We start from the raw sequence: 16,892 nt of genomic DNA, 5'->3' as shown, positions 1-16,892 counted from the left end.
CGTCTGTCTGTCCGTCTGTCTGTCCGTCCGTTTGTGCGACTGTCGTATGTATGAACGCGTCGTTCTCAGAACCTATAAAAGCTACAGAAGGAAATTTTGAACACAGGTCCTCCAAGGTGCCTGCATAGTTTAAGGTGATGATCGAAAATGTCCTATTCCCCAAGCAATCGATAAAACTAGATATCGAAATCCTGCTTTTTTAGATTTATCAAGTATATTTAATTCCTCCTAGCGCAAGCTGCATTTGGTGTTGGTCGCAGTAGGTTCAGGGTATCACCTAGTCGGGCACTGCCGACTGGTGCACTCCCACTTGTTAAAAAGAGAATTGCACATCTCAAAAGTTTTTAAATAAATTGAACTCCATGAAATCATCTCAAAGGTATGCACTGTAAAGCTATGCAATTAAGCTATTTCGCAGCGAGCTTTCGATTGTGCAATTTCTGTTTACTCAATGAGCTAACAATAGACATAGCAACAACGCTAGATACCAAATTCGCAGAAAATAAAGTGAATTCTAAACTATTTTCTACTTAAAATTGATTATAACCATGCTTCATTACATTTCATAAGAAACACGTAAAGGCGCCTTTAAATAGGAAAATGTCACAGCGTTTTATTTTAAGAGATTGCTCAAGAAAAACATAAATAAATGCGAATGATATTAAAAATAGCCCTAAAATAGGACATTTGCTGCAGCCACTCAAAAGTGCTGCCCATCTGTTGCAAATAATGCTAAAAGGGCATCACTGGACCGCAGAAAATATATGTATTTCATTATATTTCATAAGAAGCGCATAAAGGCGCCACTCAATAGGAAAATGCCACAACGTATTATTTTAAGAGATTGCTCAAGAAAAACATAAATAAATGCGAAAGATATTAAAATAGCCCTAAAATAGGACATTTGCTGCAGCCGCTCAAAAGTGCTGCCCATCTGTTGCCAATAATGCTAAAAGGGCATCACTGGAGCGCAGAAAATATATGTATTTAAATATATTTTCATAATAAAGTAGCTACAGCTGTTTATACAAATATTTTCACGTATACGTAATTCGTCACCCGAATCTCATTTGCGTGACAATAAAAAAAACGAGCTAAATATAGCGAATGCATTCGAGAGGGCATTAATATACGATCACGAAAAACGAAAACAATAAAAGATAGATTTAGTTTGGAGCACATATAGACAAAGTTTTGATAGAACTTGGCCTATAATTTTACACTGATAAAAACTGTCTGGAAATTTCTTTAAATTTATTTGTACATATTTCTTAAATGCCATCCGGCTCCTTCAAGACCTTCAGCTTGGCATGTGCAGCTCCCAGATACTCGTTTAATGGTTAATTAAAAGTCGCACACAGACTAAGGTCAACATTGTGTTTATATAAGTAAAGCAAAAGTGGAGCATTGATTAACATATAGTCAATGCATATGTCCAAGGTGCCGCATCGATTGATTGCGTTTCACCTGCTTTGGGCTTCATTCTCTTTAAACATGGCCACAGGCAAATAATAGAACTAGTCACCAAATCCATTTAAAAGCATTTGAGTCATCCGCTTCTGATTCCATTATTAATTGCTGATACAGCCCACGCGCAATGTGCCATGATGCAACTGCTAGGATGACAAACGGGCTGCGATTGCTCAAGTGCCCAGCTGTTGTAGCGCAACAGTTGGGTTGGCAACAGACTGGTAGGCCAACTAACTTGGCCAAGAGCCGCAACCGGATCTGGCTAAATATGAATGCAGCCAACTAATTGAAATGCGCCGCAAACTTATGTCTATGATGTGGAAAATGTCGAGATTCTTTCTTGAAATGCCAAAACACTTTTCGCCCCACAACATTCAACTGCAATGCACTCGCCTGGCTTGGCTTGTTGCTGCAGTTGAATGAACTTTGCATTTGGGGCGAGTGCAGCGATTAAACACGGCCAGCTGATAACAGCTTACACAGAGAAACGTCTGCTAATTGAGAAACGTCAGTTGCTTTGTTAACTGAATAAACGCAACAAGCCAGTTACAACTCGCTTTAAATGTTACTCACTTTGCTGGTAATTGGTGAAGAAAGGAAATAAACGATTTGCTTGTTCGCTGCACGGTTCGAACCAGCAACTTTCCGGCTGCGGCTCTGGTTCAAACCCTGGCTTGTCATTTCTTTTTAAAGTTTTTTTGCACAACTGCCCGTTGTTCTGAGAATATTGCAAGCTTTCAATATTTTCACATATAAAATGCGGGCTAGATTAGAAAGTTAGCCAAAATTGTGCATCTAGCAAATATTGTTAGACACGTGCAACAATTGGGCTACATATTTGTTGAACTTTGCAACTGGTTCAAATATGAACATTTTCGCTTAGTTTCGGGTTTGGTTTCGGCTGCTTTTAAGGCAAATGCTTGGCTCTAATGTTTCTAGTAAAAAAAATTAATTGGAATTCTGAGCTCTGATAGTTAAGTTGAACTATTATGCCTTCTAGTCATAATACCTTAGATACATTATAGGAGAAACCTGAGCATCTACCGTATGAGTAACAATTTTGTGGTCTTACTGAGTCAATATCCAGTGGTAAACATAACGACTTTTTTTTAAATAATAAACCATTTATAGACTTGATCGTATAAAACAAGGTTTATGTGTGGCTAAGCATCGTTTTATACGTAGACAAGCCGCAGGGGTTGAACCCGCGAGGGGCCTATCGAATAGCTTACCCAATGCAACTATTAAATCTTGAAGCTGAACAACGCACAACTATCTATGCTCAGATCTAGATTTCTGCCAATACTCAAGTAATACTCGAACCGCTGGGAATGGCTATCGAATGTGTTAGGCAATGCATGTATTGAATCTCTTCTCGGTTCTAGACTTCTACGGCAGTCGATTGTAATAGGTAGAGATCGAACGCCTAGGTTCTAGTATCTGGGCAACTCACAGCTAACGTTCCTCAGATCCAGACCTCTATGCCAATCAATTCTCGCTTAATACGAATCTGATCTACATGTTGGCTTGCGGGCAGACGGGGCCTGTTAGACGCCTCCACGCGTTCCCAGCCAGTCTTGCCCAGGCTTTTGGCCATGTGGGCGACGCGTCGGCCCCTTTGTTGGGTTTTTTTTCCCTGTTTCTTTAATTGGATACGCGAGCGGAACGTTAATAAAAACAACGGGTTTTGTTTTGTTTCCATCTGAAGTAAAGAGCTCTATAATATGTTAATTGTTTACACATAAATACTGTATTATATCATAGAATTTATAATATTAATAGGGGTATAGAGAACAAGCAAACGTACAGTGTGCATTTTTTCAATGTATTTTTATTTGTGTTATATTATAAAATTTAATTTTATATACTCCAATGTACAACGATACATGTGAACGCGTTGTTGTTACTTAAAGCATAATGGATATCCAACTTTATTAGTTATATATATATATATTTTATATTTATTTATATTCTATTCTTTACATTTTATATGCGCGTGTCGTGTGTGTGTTTGTTGTGTTTGTTGTGCAACGGCCAGCTAAATTGGAGCTGACAATCCAGCTGGCCGTTACCCACTTTTGGGCTTGTGTGTTCGTATATTACAGCGGCCGGGTTGGGCCGCGCTGGTGGTGGTGTTGGTGGTGTGTTGCAGACGCACAGTGGTTAGGATGGAGTCAATGCCATTTAAGAAAAATATACACGCATGACATCGGTGAAGGGTTTTCGGCAGAGCGGGCACTTGGTTACGGATGAGGCGCACTTGGCGCATGCCACCACATGGCCGCAGGGCAGAAATGCCGTATTGTACTCGGCCGCATAGCAGATCTTGCAGAGCTTCTCTTCGGGCACGGTCACGCCGCCGGCTGCACTGGCCAGGGCGGCACCTTCTGGGCACCCCTGTGCCAGTATTTTGTCGTAGATGCGTGCAGCACACGTGGGCGCCACATCGTCGCCACCTGAGGCGGCTGCGGCAGCAGCGACAACTGTTGCTGTACTTGCAGAGGGTGCAGCCAGAGCATCTGGAACCGGAGCACTGCTCAGGGAATCGACGCTTGGACTTGAACTGTGCTGGCTCGCCGGCGGCGACGGCGACGACGCTGGCTGCTGCTGCTTCTCGTCGTCTGCTGCTTGTCCGGCTGCTGGCTTGGCGGCCTGCGCTGCCGCGGCAACCGCATCGATGTACAGACGACCCTTGATGAGCTTGACGAAACGGCACTGGCTCAGCCAGAGCGCATGCTGCTCCCAGGGCTCGTCGTTGTCGTCCCAGTCCTTGAGCCCGCCGCCGCAGCTGAAGCAGCGCACGCGATCCCCGACGCCAGTGTAAAAGAAACCCGCCTCGGCGAGCTGCTGTGGCTTCTGCTTCATGTTGCGCGGCCAATCCTCGAAGCTGCGCAGACGCGCCGACTCGATGGCATATTCTGGATACTCGGGAAAATAATTGCCACCATTGCCGTTGCCTGCTGGCCGGCTGCATGGCTCCTGCATGCCCATGGGCGAGCCGACACCGCCGAGTCGCAACGGCGGCGAGGTATTCACGCCCGTCGACTGTATCGACTGACGGCCCTCGGAGTAGGCGTTCTCGCGCACATCCAGGCCGGCTGTATCGTTGGATCCGCACACATCATAGCTGACGGGCGGCAGTATGCGGTCCAGTGCATCCGCATTGATGGGCACATTGTTGGTGTTGCGGCGTCGCAGCAGCGGGCAGTTGGGCGACCAGCGCAGATGCTCCTGAACGGGATGATCTTCGCGCTCCCAGCGACCGATTTCCACCTCACAGAAAAAGCACTTGACCTTGTCGTCCTCGTTGGTGAAGAACATGCCCGTCTGTGCCAATGCGTGCTTATCCAGCCAGGACAAGGGCCAGTTATCGAATGTCCTCAAGCGCTCGTCCTCCCGATTGTATTTGTCATTCATTCTGTTAACGAACGCCTTCAACAGCTGCGTGGCTGTCGTGCTGTTGTCCACCTGATCCAATGTTGTTGCTGTTGCTGTCGTTGTTGTTGTTGCCGTTGTCACGGATCCATAAGGTATGAACCTTGGCGGACTTGCTACATTTGCCATCTTGATGTGCTGGTTACTGTAGCTATGCTTTGTTGATTTAATTCCCACTGCAAAGAACAGAAAACAAACGCCACATTAGTATAGACTCAAAGCTAGATAATGCTATCGGTCGGATAGGAGCAGAGGCGAGAAGTCTCTCTGCAAATCAGGTGCGTCTCGCGTGTTAATTACTTGAGTTCCCCTCTCCTTGGCTCTGCGCCAGCTCGTTTTCTCTTCTCTCGCCAAGCGAGCTTAACGCCACCAGCGCGATATCATAACTGAAGCACACAAACAACTTCGAGGTGTATATAATAAAAAACTGTGTACAACTCGCTCGATTGTAAAATATACTATGCAATAATGTCAACCGCAGGTTAAAACAGCCACGCGAATGTGCCAGAAACTTTCTTGATAAGAAAGCTCTATCTTTAGGCTTTAAAATCGCTATATATTCATTTATCATGAATACCTTTCATTAAATTTGGCCACGTCTAAAAGTACTTTGCACTGACAAAGTTGAAAAACTGAAACGCAGTTCAAGCAACTGAGACTGAGACTGAGGCTGAGGCTGAGGCCACATCAACGAACTTTAACTTTAACGCACCCCTAAGCACTGTGTAGCATATCGTTCTCTCGCTCGCACCTGTGACGAGTCATTGACAAGGGTGGTTTCTGGGTTTGTATCCTGAAATCCTCGCGAACGTAGCGTATCGTACGCAATCTTACAACCGCGAGTTGTTGCTGCAACTGCGCCGATGCGAATCTGCAATGGATGGGCGATGGGCGATGGGCATCATCCACAGCTGGTCGGGTCGTTTAAAAGATAGATAGTACTTTGGACTAAATGTGTGCTGAGTGTATGAAGAGCCGGCGACAACAAAGGCAGCAAAATGCCAAAGAATACGATATACGAACATCGTAAATAAATAATAGTTAAAATAATTGTCAACACAACAAGCTGATAATGAAAAGCGTTAGCTTGAAACAAAGCGAACAGAACAGAAGATCAAGTGCCACAGCAATATAATAGAAATTGATATATATATTATATGGCAATTGTATGAAGCATTGTACAATAGTCATAATCTAAAGAGTATTGCATTATTGAAGAAAATGCTTACTTATTTCTCGGAAATTGCAATTTGTAATATATGCCCTATTATTCAAGTACTTAAAGAGAATATGCTATACTTCATAAATATAATACAACTTTTTTTTTTTTTATTTATTTAATCTAATTGAAGAATTTCAATTGAAATTCGTATATTTCAATTTCTAAAATTTCACCTTTGGACTTTTGAAAGCAATTAAAAATAATAATCAGTTCAGTGTTGTGAGGCGCATTCGAACGATAACGCGTGCGATTCAATCGATTAATGCAAGTGTGTGCACACGTATTTACACACACATACGTATGCATATAAATACATATATAGATATGTATAAACGATAGCTTTACTTATGCCATCGGCGTTGAACTGTTTTGGTGGTCTTTTTTCATGTAGTTAAAGAGATTGTAAGCCGTTTTTCGACATTTACTTCACGGCAGGCGATTCAGCCAGGAGGCATGGCGAAGGGGAAAGCGGGCAAGGCGGGGAGGAGGCCCAGCAGCAAGCACGAACGCCGTGTCGGGACTTTGTACAAAGTCCAAATTTAAAGCCAAGCCACGCCAAGCCAAGCCGCAAACCAGCCAAACACGCCAAACAATTGCAGCACGACGGGGCAACGACTGCTGCTGAGGCAAAGGGGGGAAGCGGAGAGGGACGACTGGGTGGTTGCTCGGTTGGGTTGGAGCTGAGACTGAAGCTGGAGCTGGGGCTGGCAGTGCCAAGCACTCGTCGTGCAGCAAGCAGCTCTCGTAGCCGTAGCCGTAGCCGACTGTGAGAAAGTTTTAATGGAATGCAGTCAAACGACTCGATGGCGGCAGCCGCAAGCAGCGCCCCACAGCATAAAAAAAGCAGTGCAGCATAAATGCAGTGACGAGTGCGCTGCATTGGCGAGCAGCGTGCGAGACTGGGATAGCAATAGGCACCCAAAACCATCAATGGAAAAACAACTATGCACGTACACACACGCACGCGCACACACACACACACACACAAGCAGGCTCCACACGAATGCACCGCTTGGGTGCAAAGAAAGAGTGCAAAAAAAAGAAACAAATGCGCACACACCAAATGCAAAATAAATAAAAGCATAAAACAAAAACAAAAGCACAATTGTAAATTACAAATGCCCGACGCTGCGCTGCTGCTAGGGTTGCTGCGCGCTCGGCAGAGATTGCGCATTGTTTTTGAAGTGGAACAACGACGGGCAGCAGCAGCAGCAGCAGCGCAGCAGCATCAGCTTGAGCAACACACACACACACACACGCAGACAAAGATGTTAGCTTCGAGATGCTGCTGGCTGTATGCTGCAGTTGTTGTTGTGTGTGTTGCTGCTTCAATTGCAAATGCACCGTTGTTGTTGCTGCTGTTGATGATTCTTTTTGCCAAGTACAAAGTGCAGAAGCTTGCAATTATAGCTGTTTGTTGTTGTTGCTGTTGCTTTTATTGCTGCGGAATGCATGCCCATTAACAATTGTAATGTAAACGCTTTGGCATTTTGTTTCTTTCTTTTTTGAAATGCATTGCTTTTAGCAGGAAATTCAAGGAAAAGTTCAATGCAATCAGCTCGATAGTGTTGCAATATGTCAAGCATTTGCATTTGTCACATATGAAAACACTTACCAGGGCTGCATTAGTGTGCACTCTATTTTAACGAAACTCAACGAAACAACACAATTGAAAACTTGCAAGTATTAAGTTTATATAAGCGAAGTTAAAAAATAATCTAAAATAACTAAGCATATGCCGTGAATGCGCCTGAGCAGAGCAACAAATGAGAACTGACAACGTAGAAGCAGCTATAGGAAAAGGGCCTCCCGGGCGCATGAATGACATGAGAACCCAGAAAATACCAAAGTGGAATGACACACACACACACACGCACACATGGAAAGAGTGTAAAGCAAAGAAAAATCATAATCAAAGGCCAGACAGCAACAGCCCAGGAGGCAAGGCAACAAACAGAGAAATACACACACACACACACACACACATAGAGAGAGGACCAGTGCGCCCCATGCAACAAGCAAACCGAACGAGAACCCAACGAGGCGCGCGCATTGGAATGCAGTCGAACAACTTTTCTACAAACTCTGCGCAAAACAACAACAAAAACAACTGGAGTTGGGCTGCCGCGGCTGGTTTTCTGATTGGAAACCAAGCTAAACACTATAAAGCTGGGCTTTGGATTGGAGTTTCAATGCTGTCTTGTAAGTGAAGGTAACCGCCAGCCAGCCAGCAAAGGTCTCTACTCTGTATGTGTGAATGCTTGCGTGTATGTTTGTGTGCGAGTGTGTGTGAGTGTAACCTCAGACTGTGGGAAACTATTATAAACACTACCATTCTTTTTTCTTGGCTCTTGTTGTTGTTGTCTTCTAAACTGAGATTGGAATGCGGTGATACCAGATACGAACGAGTGGAGCAACATGAGCACCAGCAGCAGCAGGCAAAAGAGCGAGCGAAGGAGAGAGAGAGGAAGGAGGTGGGGGAGGGGGACACACAAGCATGAGTCGTCGTCACGCAGAACTTGAAGTAGCGAAGTGGAGGACATGGGGGGAGATGATGCAGAGACCGACGCCAACACGCACACACACACACACACACGCTCACAAAGAATATGATGTGTGCGTGTATGTGCGGTGTCCTTCCAAGAAATGCAGCAGCCAACAATAACAACAACAACAACTAAAACAAAAACAAGAACAAGAACGAAGCGACCGCCGACGACGCCGTCGATAATAATAATAAAATACACAAGATGCTGGCTGACTGGCTGGCTGCCTGGTTGGCCGTGTACTTAAAGAATGCCCAACAAAGGGCAATATCATCCGTAATCATAATAAATGCGATTGAGCCGACTGCAAGCCGCTGAGGAATGCATTAAAGCGCAGCTTGGCACCCGCTCTCTCCCTCTCTATCTCTCTCTATCGCTCTCCCTCTCGCACATTGATCGATTGCCCAAAATCGTAACGGCGGCTCAGTTCAAAGACCCTTCGCCGTTTCCAAAGAAAGAAAATTGTTCTTAAACCCAAAGTCAAGTCGTGCTGTGTACTGTGGCATCTCTACTCCTATCTGGCTGCCAGCATCTATGAGACTTGGAATGCGGGTACGCTCTCATGGAAAACACAAGCACACACACACACACACACGCATTAAATGCGCCTCGTTAGTGTGTGGAATGGATGAAAGGTCGTTTTTCACGCGGCCAAGACTCAAAGGTCGTCTCGCATTCGAGATGATTCAGCCCAGAAAATTCCGGGAATTCCAAAGTAATTTTCCTACATCTCTGCTGCCATTTGTTCTTAAACTTCATCTGCTGCTGCTTCTTCTTCTTCCTCTCATTTATATCTCTTTCAAGGGCCGCCGCGCCTCGGTCCAGGTCCATTCATGCTGATTGCCGTCACGTCTCTTGGCGATAGCAAAGGGACAACAAAAGACAATACGAAATCTTTAGAAAGAAAAAAAAAAACCTACTTTAGAGAAGATTTCTTTTCGAGTTTTGGGCTCTGCGTGAGAACTGTTTATTAAGCGAGTTATCTATCGTTTTATTGGTGAAAAGCGTGGAAAATCTACTCAGCATTCAGTTGGATAAATAAACGTAGGCGTTGTTCTACCAGCCACCACCACCACCACGAGGACGACCACCAGAGTAGGCCCCTCCCCTCCTCCTCCTCCTACGGTGCTCTGTGTGTAGGCGTCGCTGTCGACTGGGTGCGGGTGTTTTTCTTATTGTTGTTGTTGCTTTTGTTGTTGTTGCAGCAATAACAATAACAATCAAGAGTTGCTCAAGTTGAGCTGAAAAAGCTCGAGTTGATACTTTCTCTTTGTTGCTGTATTTTGCTTCTTCTGCTTCTTTCTGCGAATCGAGCGCAAGAGTTCAAAGCAATGAAGCATAAAACTGCAAAAGTCTTTTGTGAAAAGTGGCAACAATGCAGCGAGAGGCAGACTGGCCGCCTTGGCCATGGCTTATGTGTGTTGCTGCAGAGTGAAACGCGGCGTACGCATGAGTGCACCACTTCCGTTCCGAGCGGAAATTACAAACAAAGCAAACAAAAAATTACTCAAATACATATGCTCGGTCTGGCCATAGGGATTATGTGTATGCGTAAAGGAAGTATGTATGTATGCATATGTATACATATGTATGTATGCATATGTATACATATGTATGTATGCGCACTCATCGGATGTAGTAAATAGTGGAGCCAGCAGAAACAACGCGTCATCAACTCACAAACTTTGTTTATTATGATGAATGATGATCTAAGCTAGCAGAAAGAGAGATATAGACAAAAACTACTACACAGGCAGCAGTATAAATACGCAGCACAATTAATTTAATTAGAACAAGATTTACAGCTGAGCGAGCGTGTGTGTCATACAAGTTGACCTTCTAGCCTGCAAAAAAAAATTGGGCAACATTGTTTTGCATACTATAGTCATCGGTTAAATATATAAATATATAGATAACAACACCAAAAATGGCGTAGTCGAAAATTCCGACGAAAACAAATAAGTCTGACATTGTGTATATTTCAGAACCCGCACCCAGCCCCTCTCTCAATTACTCACACACTCTCTTCCATAGTACTGCGAATATGTTGATTTAAGCGCCGCCAGCAGCGCTGATATCATTCACAATGAGAGCTTGCTAGGGTTGTCATAGTTTAAAAATGTTTGCTTGAAGCAACTCAAAAGCCAACGTAAACAATGTGTGTCATGTTTTGGTTAATTTTAATGGTAAACAAATTGCACAAAGAGCAATTCGTAATAATAAAAACAGAAATTTAGTAAACAAACTTTTAAATAATCAACAGCAGCAGTATTTAGCAACTCTGCAGCCGCCATCTTTTTACGAATACGACCTCTTGCCTCTTGGCTGTTGAACGAATGTGCGAGAGCGAGAGACCCAAAACGGGAACAGCAGAGCACAGCCGGCAAAATTGTCGAAAGCGGTTTGCGCTGCATACACATACTGCAAATTTTCTTTGGCATATAATTTTTATGATTTTAACACTTAAATTATATAACATTGCATATATATAGACATTATTAATTGCAGGCCTAAAAAGATTATATAATCAATTTTGATCTATTGGGCAAAATGATTTTGTAAGTTTTGTCATGTGCACAACAAAATACTCGACAACATTCGCTTGACTGTGTGTGCGCGAGTGGGGTTTTATATGTGTGTGTGTGTTTGTAAGCTGTAGCTTTAATTAATGTACATTGTGCAGGCAAACAACATACATACATACATAGATGAAAAAAAAAACAGCTTTAGCTTTGTGATGTCACGTTTTCGTTATATTTTTGGGGTTATATCTAAATTCAAGTTGATTTAATATTATGCCTTATAAACACAACTTCTGCTCACCTTGACAATTTTTCTCTTTTTGTTGAAAAACTCAAGTTCCCCTGACACTTCTTTGTGTTTTTGATCTATTAAGTTCTATTTGGATTCGAGACAAATGTATATTTCTTTTCACAGTATTGATTTTTCTTTTCCGAGCGACGAGTTGACGTTGACGGAAAACACACAAACACAGAGAAGCAGATGTTTCTGTATTTATTTTAAATTTGTTGCTTTTATTGTTGTTGTTGCTTTTAAAATACTACCAATATCACAATTTAGTTTGGAGACCGCAATACCGAAATCAAAACACTTTTCTTTTTGTAGTTTTTTAAATGCATAAATTAAGTGCTTAAAATTGTAGCGCTTGCGTATCCATGGCTTCTTTACTATTCGAGCTTCGTGAGCGAACTGAAAACGACGAAGCGGCGACAGCCGAACGAGCGCATACACAAGCCCACACACACACACACACAAGCCAGCCAGACGATACGAGCGAGCAGCGTCGGGAGCAACCCGGAGCGAGCATACGTCGCGCCAGGGATAGAGAGAGCGAGGAAGCATACATATGTTCATACACACGCACATACGTACAGATGGTACTTGGAATTTTTTGTATGCATGTTTTTGGTTGCACTTCTTGGAACTTGCAATTTTGTTAATTTGTAAAAGAGCAAAAACATTTAAGTGATATTTCAGTAAAAACTATTGCTGCCCATTATGTGGCTGGCATCAGAGTGTATAAACATAAAAACAGATGTACATGCATACATGCATACATATGTATGTTATGTATTGCATACATGCAATTAGCGGGTTGCCAGCCAGGCTCGCTTTGCCCACGACGAGCTGGCATCACAATGACGCCCCCAATACACCACGTACAACTTCTACTACGGCCAGTATTAGTACGCAAGATGGCGTATCGTACAACCGTACACGGAAACTCTGCACTACGGTTATCCTTTTCCAACCAGCAGCGCCGTGCGCTAGGTGCCTCGGCTGCAGCTGCAACAGTCGCAGGATCATTGATTTTTGCCACGGCCAGAGCATGCGCCTGGCAAATTCATCAGGCTCGTCCACTTTTGACTTCTGGCGCGTGTCAATGCACCGTCACGACACGTCGTTGCAGCCCATAATTGACGCGCACACCTTCCAGACGCAGACGCCAAAGCCGATGCCGACGCCGACGCCGACGCTGGCAGCGCGTCGACAGCAGCTGCTTTTTTGTATATGTATGTATGTATGTATGTATGTATTTATGTACATATGCGTTATGTATGCACATATGCTCCACTGCGCTCGCTTACCTGTCTGGGCCTGGCTTAAATTGTGTACATTTCTGTTTTGTACATTGGCAGCTGCAAATACTATCAATAACGCGATAGAAGTTAGGCACGAATCAACCTGGCCGAAGGCATTCCAGGCCCATTTTTATTTTAATTTCGATATCAGCAGCTGATAGAGAAGAGATAGAGATGTACATACATATGTATGTTTAGGATGGAAACTAAGTACATACATATATAACATACATATGTATATGTGTGTACATACACATGTAAACATAACATAAAGCGCGCAAATCGATTACGATTACTTTTATCGATATACGTTACGTCACAATTTAACGTAATCTTTTGAATGAAGCAGTGTAAAACGTTAAATCATTTGTATATTTGTTTCTAGTAAATTTTCACAGTAAAAAAGTTATGAACAAGCTTACTACAGGTAAAAGCGGAAACGGTTGTTAAAATGTTGATAAGAACTCTTACCAATAATCTTTCTGCGTAAAATCTTATCAAAAATAATTAAAAATTGCGGGTTTTTCTAAGTATAAACATGTGTACGTCAATGAAAGGAAATACCAGCACGTAGTGCTTGATAGACGATTGCAATTTAATATATATATATATATACATGTATGCTGATAAAAGTTGTATATATGTGTGTGTAGATATGTGTGCTTAGCATTCAGCTGCATCGACATCGTTTGTGTATTTGAACTCTTTATAAATAAATACATCTAAAATTATCAGGCGAGACGTCGCGACGCATTTTCCAAAAACAAAACGAGAGGCAGCGTCTAGACGCCTTTTGACAAGCCTTGTAAATTTTATATATGTATGCACATACATATATTCTATTTGTGGACTGGAAACAGCTTCAATTTTCATAATTTGCAGATTGGATTCAAGCACAGAGAGCACAGAAATCGCAACAGTCGAGCTTGTGGCAACTTGTGGTAAATGTTACTATAAAAACGGCCTTGCAAGGCCTTTTAAAGTTGTTGCACTCGCTTTTGTTGTTGTTGCTGCAGTTGTTGTTGTTGTTAGTCACCAACAAATACAAACGCAGCGCGCATGCGCTCAGGTGTGTTTAGTAATTTTGTAAATTTTTTTTTATTATTTTTAATTGACAACCAAATGTAGCGAAACCAGTTTTGTATTTTATTATTTCTCTTTATTTTTGCATTTGCTCATTGCGAAACAACAACAACAACAACAACGATAAGACTTGATTAGATTGCCTTTATTACAACATCTGCTGTGCTCCCTTTATGCAGCTTGAGTAATTACCTGCCTCAATCAGAGCAGGACCTAAGGACGTGTGCCAGCAGCTGTCCGCTGTCACAAAAAGGATCAAAAGGTGCGCAGCCGGCGCAGCTGTTGCCAGGCCCGGTTTCTGTTGCCTATTCGGAAATATGCTTATTGTGTGCGCGTTCCAGGAACGGGGCATAAGACGTTCGCCAGCTGCCGACTGGCTGCGCAGGATGCAGGCTCCTTTGGCATCAGGCTGACGATCAATGCTCACGCACACAAAGAAACAACTCACACAGATACACACACACGCTCGCACTCACACGTCAACACAAACAAACAAAAACAATGCACGTAAGCACCCACTTGCGATCGTGACACTGCTTGCCCAACTGCTTGAGTCACTGCTTAAGCAACTGCTTGCATTGCTTGTCTTAATACCAGCTGCTGTATTTAATACCAACTATGCACATGCTTATGCAGTATTATTAATGTACAGCTGTATTTGCTGGCACTTTTGGCACCCAGTGTCATTTTAGCATAATTTATCAGCTTAAATGCTTGCCAAAGCAGCTGGAATAATATATATTATGATTCACATCTTATCTCATATTGTTGATAAGATAAAAAACAAGCTGCTTGCAGCAAATGCGCTAAATAAGCAGGCCATAAAAGCTACATTCTATATAAATGTCGAAAGAAACAAACAAATATTTTGCAATCGAAATTTATTGAATTCCAATTTATTTATTAACATGCCAAAGTTTTTCTCATTGTGTAGGAATTCCGCCCAGATAGCTTGTGTAAGCTTTTTAGACAAGATAGTAAATAGACTTTTAACTAAAAGCATGAGCTAACAGCTGATTATACGACTAAAACAAACAGATGGAATTGCCATTAGAAACCTGTGTTACAGCAACAACAACAACAATAACAACAAAAACAACAATAAACTTACAAATCAATGTGACATTGGGCGGTAATTAAAAATTGGAAAATTCTAAACGAAACCAGAAAATACTTTGCGTGCACGGCAGCTGCAAGGGATGACAGGGGGGGGGGGGCGCTTGGGGTGGGCTGCTGTCAGTCAAGCACCATGGCGTGGGCAGGGCCAGGGGCAGGGCCAGAGGGCGGGGGGCAGGTGCTGGCGAGGCGGCATGAATGAAATGAGCTCAGCATCTCGCAGAGCGTTTCGTCATGTAAATGCAATGTAATGCAAGATAATATTACGCAAATAGATGTGACAAAGCGGGATGGCAATAGACAGAGAGCAAGAGAGAGAAGGGAGAGAGGGAGAGGGGGAGGGAGAGGGAGGTTGGGGTGGGAGATTGCATGAAATTGAGAAATACGGTTTTGCGTGCGTTTTTGGCCTGCATGAATGAAGAGGCGAACCACCCCCCAAATGCGAATATCCTCTTAAATGGCACCCACTCCTACACACACACACACACACAGACACACACACACACGCACAGCTTATACTACGCACTCACCGACTTCATTCTGGCTGATATGATAGCATCTTATCAGGGAAAATTATTTTGGAAAAATTACGCAAGCTCACAAAGCTTTCGCTTATCTAAAAAATTTGTTATTCTTTTTTTTGGCACTTGATAAGTGAACAATTTGTTAATTAGAAATTTGTAATGCAGCAAAATGTTTTTGCGACCGTTGGGTCTGAGTGTCACGATGCGACTAGCGCTATAAATTGTGCGGCTAGCCTAGCCCATTTTCCATGCCCCGTGCCCAAAGGTGTTGTTATTGCATAGTTTTGTTTTGCTTTCTATGGACGCAGCGGGATGGAACGAGCTACAGTTGTGGCCAGAGAACTGCGCAATATTTTTGGGCGGTGGTGGGTTTGGGGAGTGTGCGCTGCAAGGGGTAGCTGGCCAGAGCGGGCGAGAGCAGATCTAACAGGGGTGCAGTCGAAAGTTCTACAAGATTTCTCTTACTCATTGGTTGAATTGTGAAAGTACAAAACCGTTACGAAGTTGGAGTAGGGCGGCAAAGCGATATTTTTGAATTGATGACATGCAGCCCTGGTGCAGTGTTGCCCAAGCTGTTTACTTTCTGCCATGTGTACACACTGTTGCATAGCAACGTCGCACCGAAAGACTATCGAGCGAACATGTTGAGGCAACATGTGGCGACAGTCACAGTTTACGTTGACAGCTGCCAGCATTCACCAAATGCAGCAACATGTCACACTGACAGGGTCGCTCTCTTCTCTCTGTTTGCTCTGTCCCTCTCTTTCATCAGTTTCATTTTAACCTTTGTCGTGGCCGCACGGAATGGCACGGATTGGTGAACGAAATTAAATATCAATTTTATCCGAAATATGCACAATAAATTGAATTATTGTGCATTGCACTATCTAAGCGACTGAGCCCGAAACAGTGCCCACAATTTGCGCGTGCCGAGAAGCAAAGTAAGTGCGTGCGTCTGTGTGCGTTTCGGTTTCGATGCCGTTGTGCTGTGAAAAAGTTTTTACTGCAATTTATACATTTTTCTCTACGTTTGCATATGCGTGTTTGTGTGCTGCGCGTTTGCAAGTGTGTGTGCGTGTTAAATGCCTTTACATAATTACGCGCTGTATATCTAGGCATTACAATTCGACTACATATCCCATTATATAAAAAAAGGCGAAAAGATTGAGTGAAAAATATCGGTTTCCATCTTTAGTTGCGTTCTTCGTTCTATTTACCCGCGTACCGACGTCAGCGTCGCGGCTGTTGAATTTATGTCAAATTGGTAACACACACACACACACACACAGTGTTGCATATTGCGTATGTGTGTGTTGAAGAGCGAGTAAGCGAGAGAGAGCGCGCGCTTGGCTAAGGCAGAGAGAATAAGCGAGCGCGCGAACATACTTGCAAT

At 43.2% G+C, this 16,892-nt stretch overlaps 1 protein-coding gene across 5 annotated transcripts; it reads right to left on the bottom strand.

The window, feature by feature from the left end:
- Positions 1–3,578: 3,578 nt before the first annotated feature.
- On the bottom strand, positions 3,579–15,645 carry LOC115769439 (death-associated inhibitor of apoptosis 1). 5 transcript variants are annotated; one of them, XM_030714250.1, is made up of 2 exons: positions 15,506–15,645; positions 3,579–5,081 (listed from the first exon to the last, which is right to left on the bottom strand). In XM_030714250.1, exon 2 carries the CDS (start codon positions 5,032–5,034, stop codon positions 3,655–3,657), a length of 1,380 nt encoding a protein of 459 aa, XP_030570110.1. In that variant the 5' UTR covers positions 5,035–5,081; positions 15,506–15,645; the 3' UTR covers positions 3,579–3,654. The 5 variants fall into 5 exon arrangements, 4 of the variants coding, with proteins under 4 accessions (XP_030570110.1, XP_030570109.1, XP_030570108.1 ...); XM_030714249.1 differs by lacking the exon at positions 15,506–15,645 and adding an exon at positions 11,497–12,214; XM_030714248.1 differs by lacking the exon at positions 15,506–15,645 and adding an exon at positions 9,402–9,519.
- Between the last annotated feature and the right edge of the window lie 1,247 nt (positions 15,646–16,892).

This window comes from Drosophila novamexicana, unplaced genomic scaffold, assembly GCF_003285875.2.
Source record: "Drosophila novamexicana strain 15010-1031.04,08,12 unplaced genomic scaffold, DnovRS2.1 tig00004554-arrow-pilon, whole genome shotgun sequence".
Classification (NCBI taxonomy): Eukaryota; Metazoa; Arthropoda; class Insecta; order Diptera; family Drosophilidae; genus Drosophila; species Drosophila novamexicana.
Note: the sequence above shows the minus strand (reverse complement) of the source record. Positions and strands in the feature narration are given on the sequence as shown.

What these genes read in the sequence shown, in the direction of transcription:
- LOC115769439 (XM_030714248.1), bottom strand. Translation starts at nt 9,504, where the DNA reads ATGGACCTGGACCGAGGCGCGGCGGCCCTTGAAAGAGATATAAATGAG. An exon ending in GAACAAATGGCAGCAGAGAT is followed by an intron (nt 5,082 to 9,401) that starts GTAGGAAAATTA and finishes TGTTCTTTGCAG; the next exon opens with TGGGAATTAAATCAACAAAG.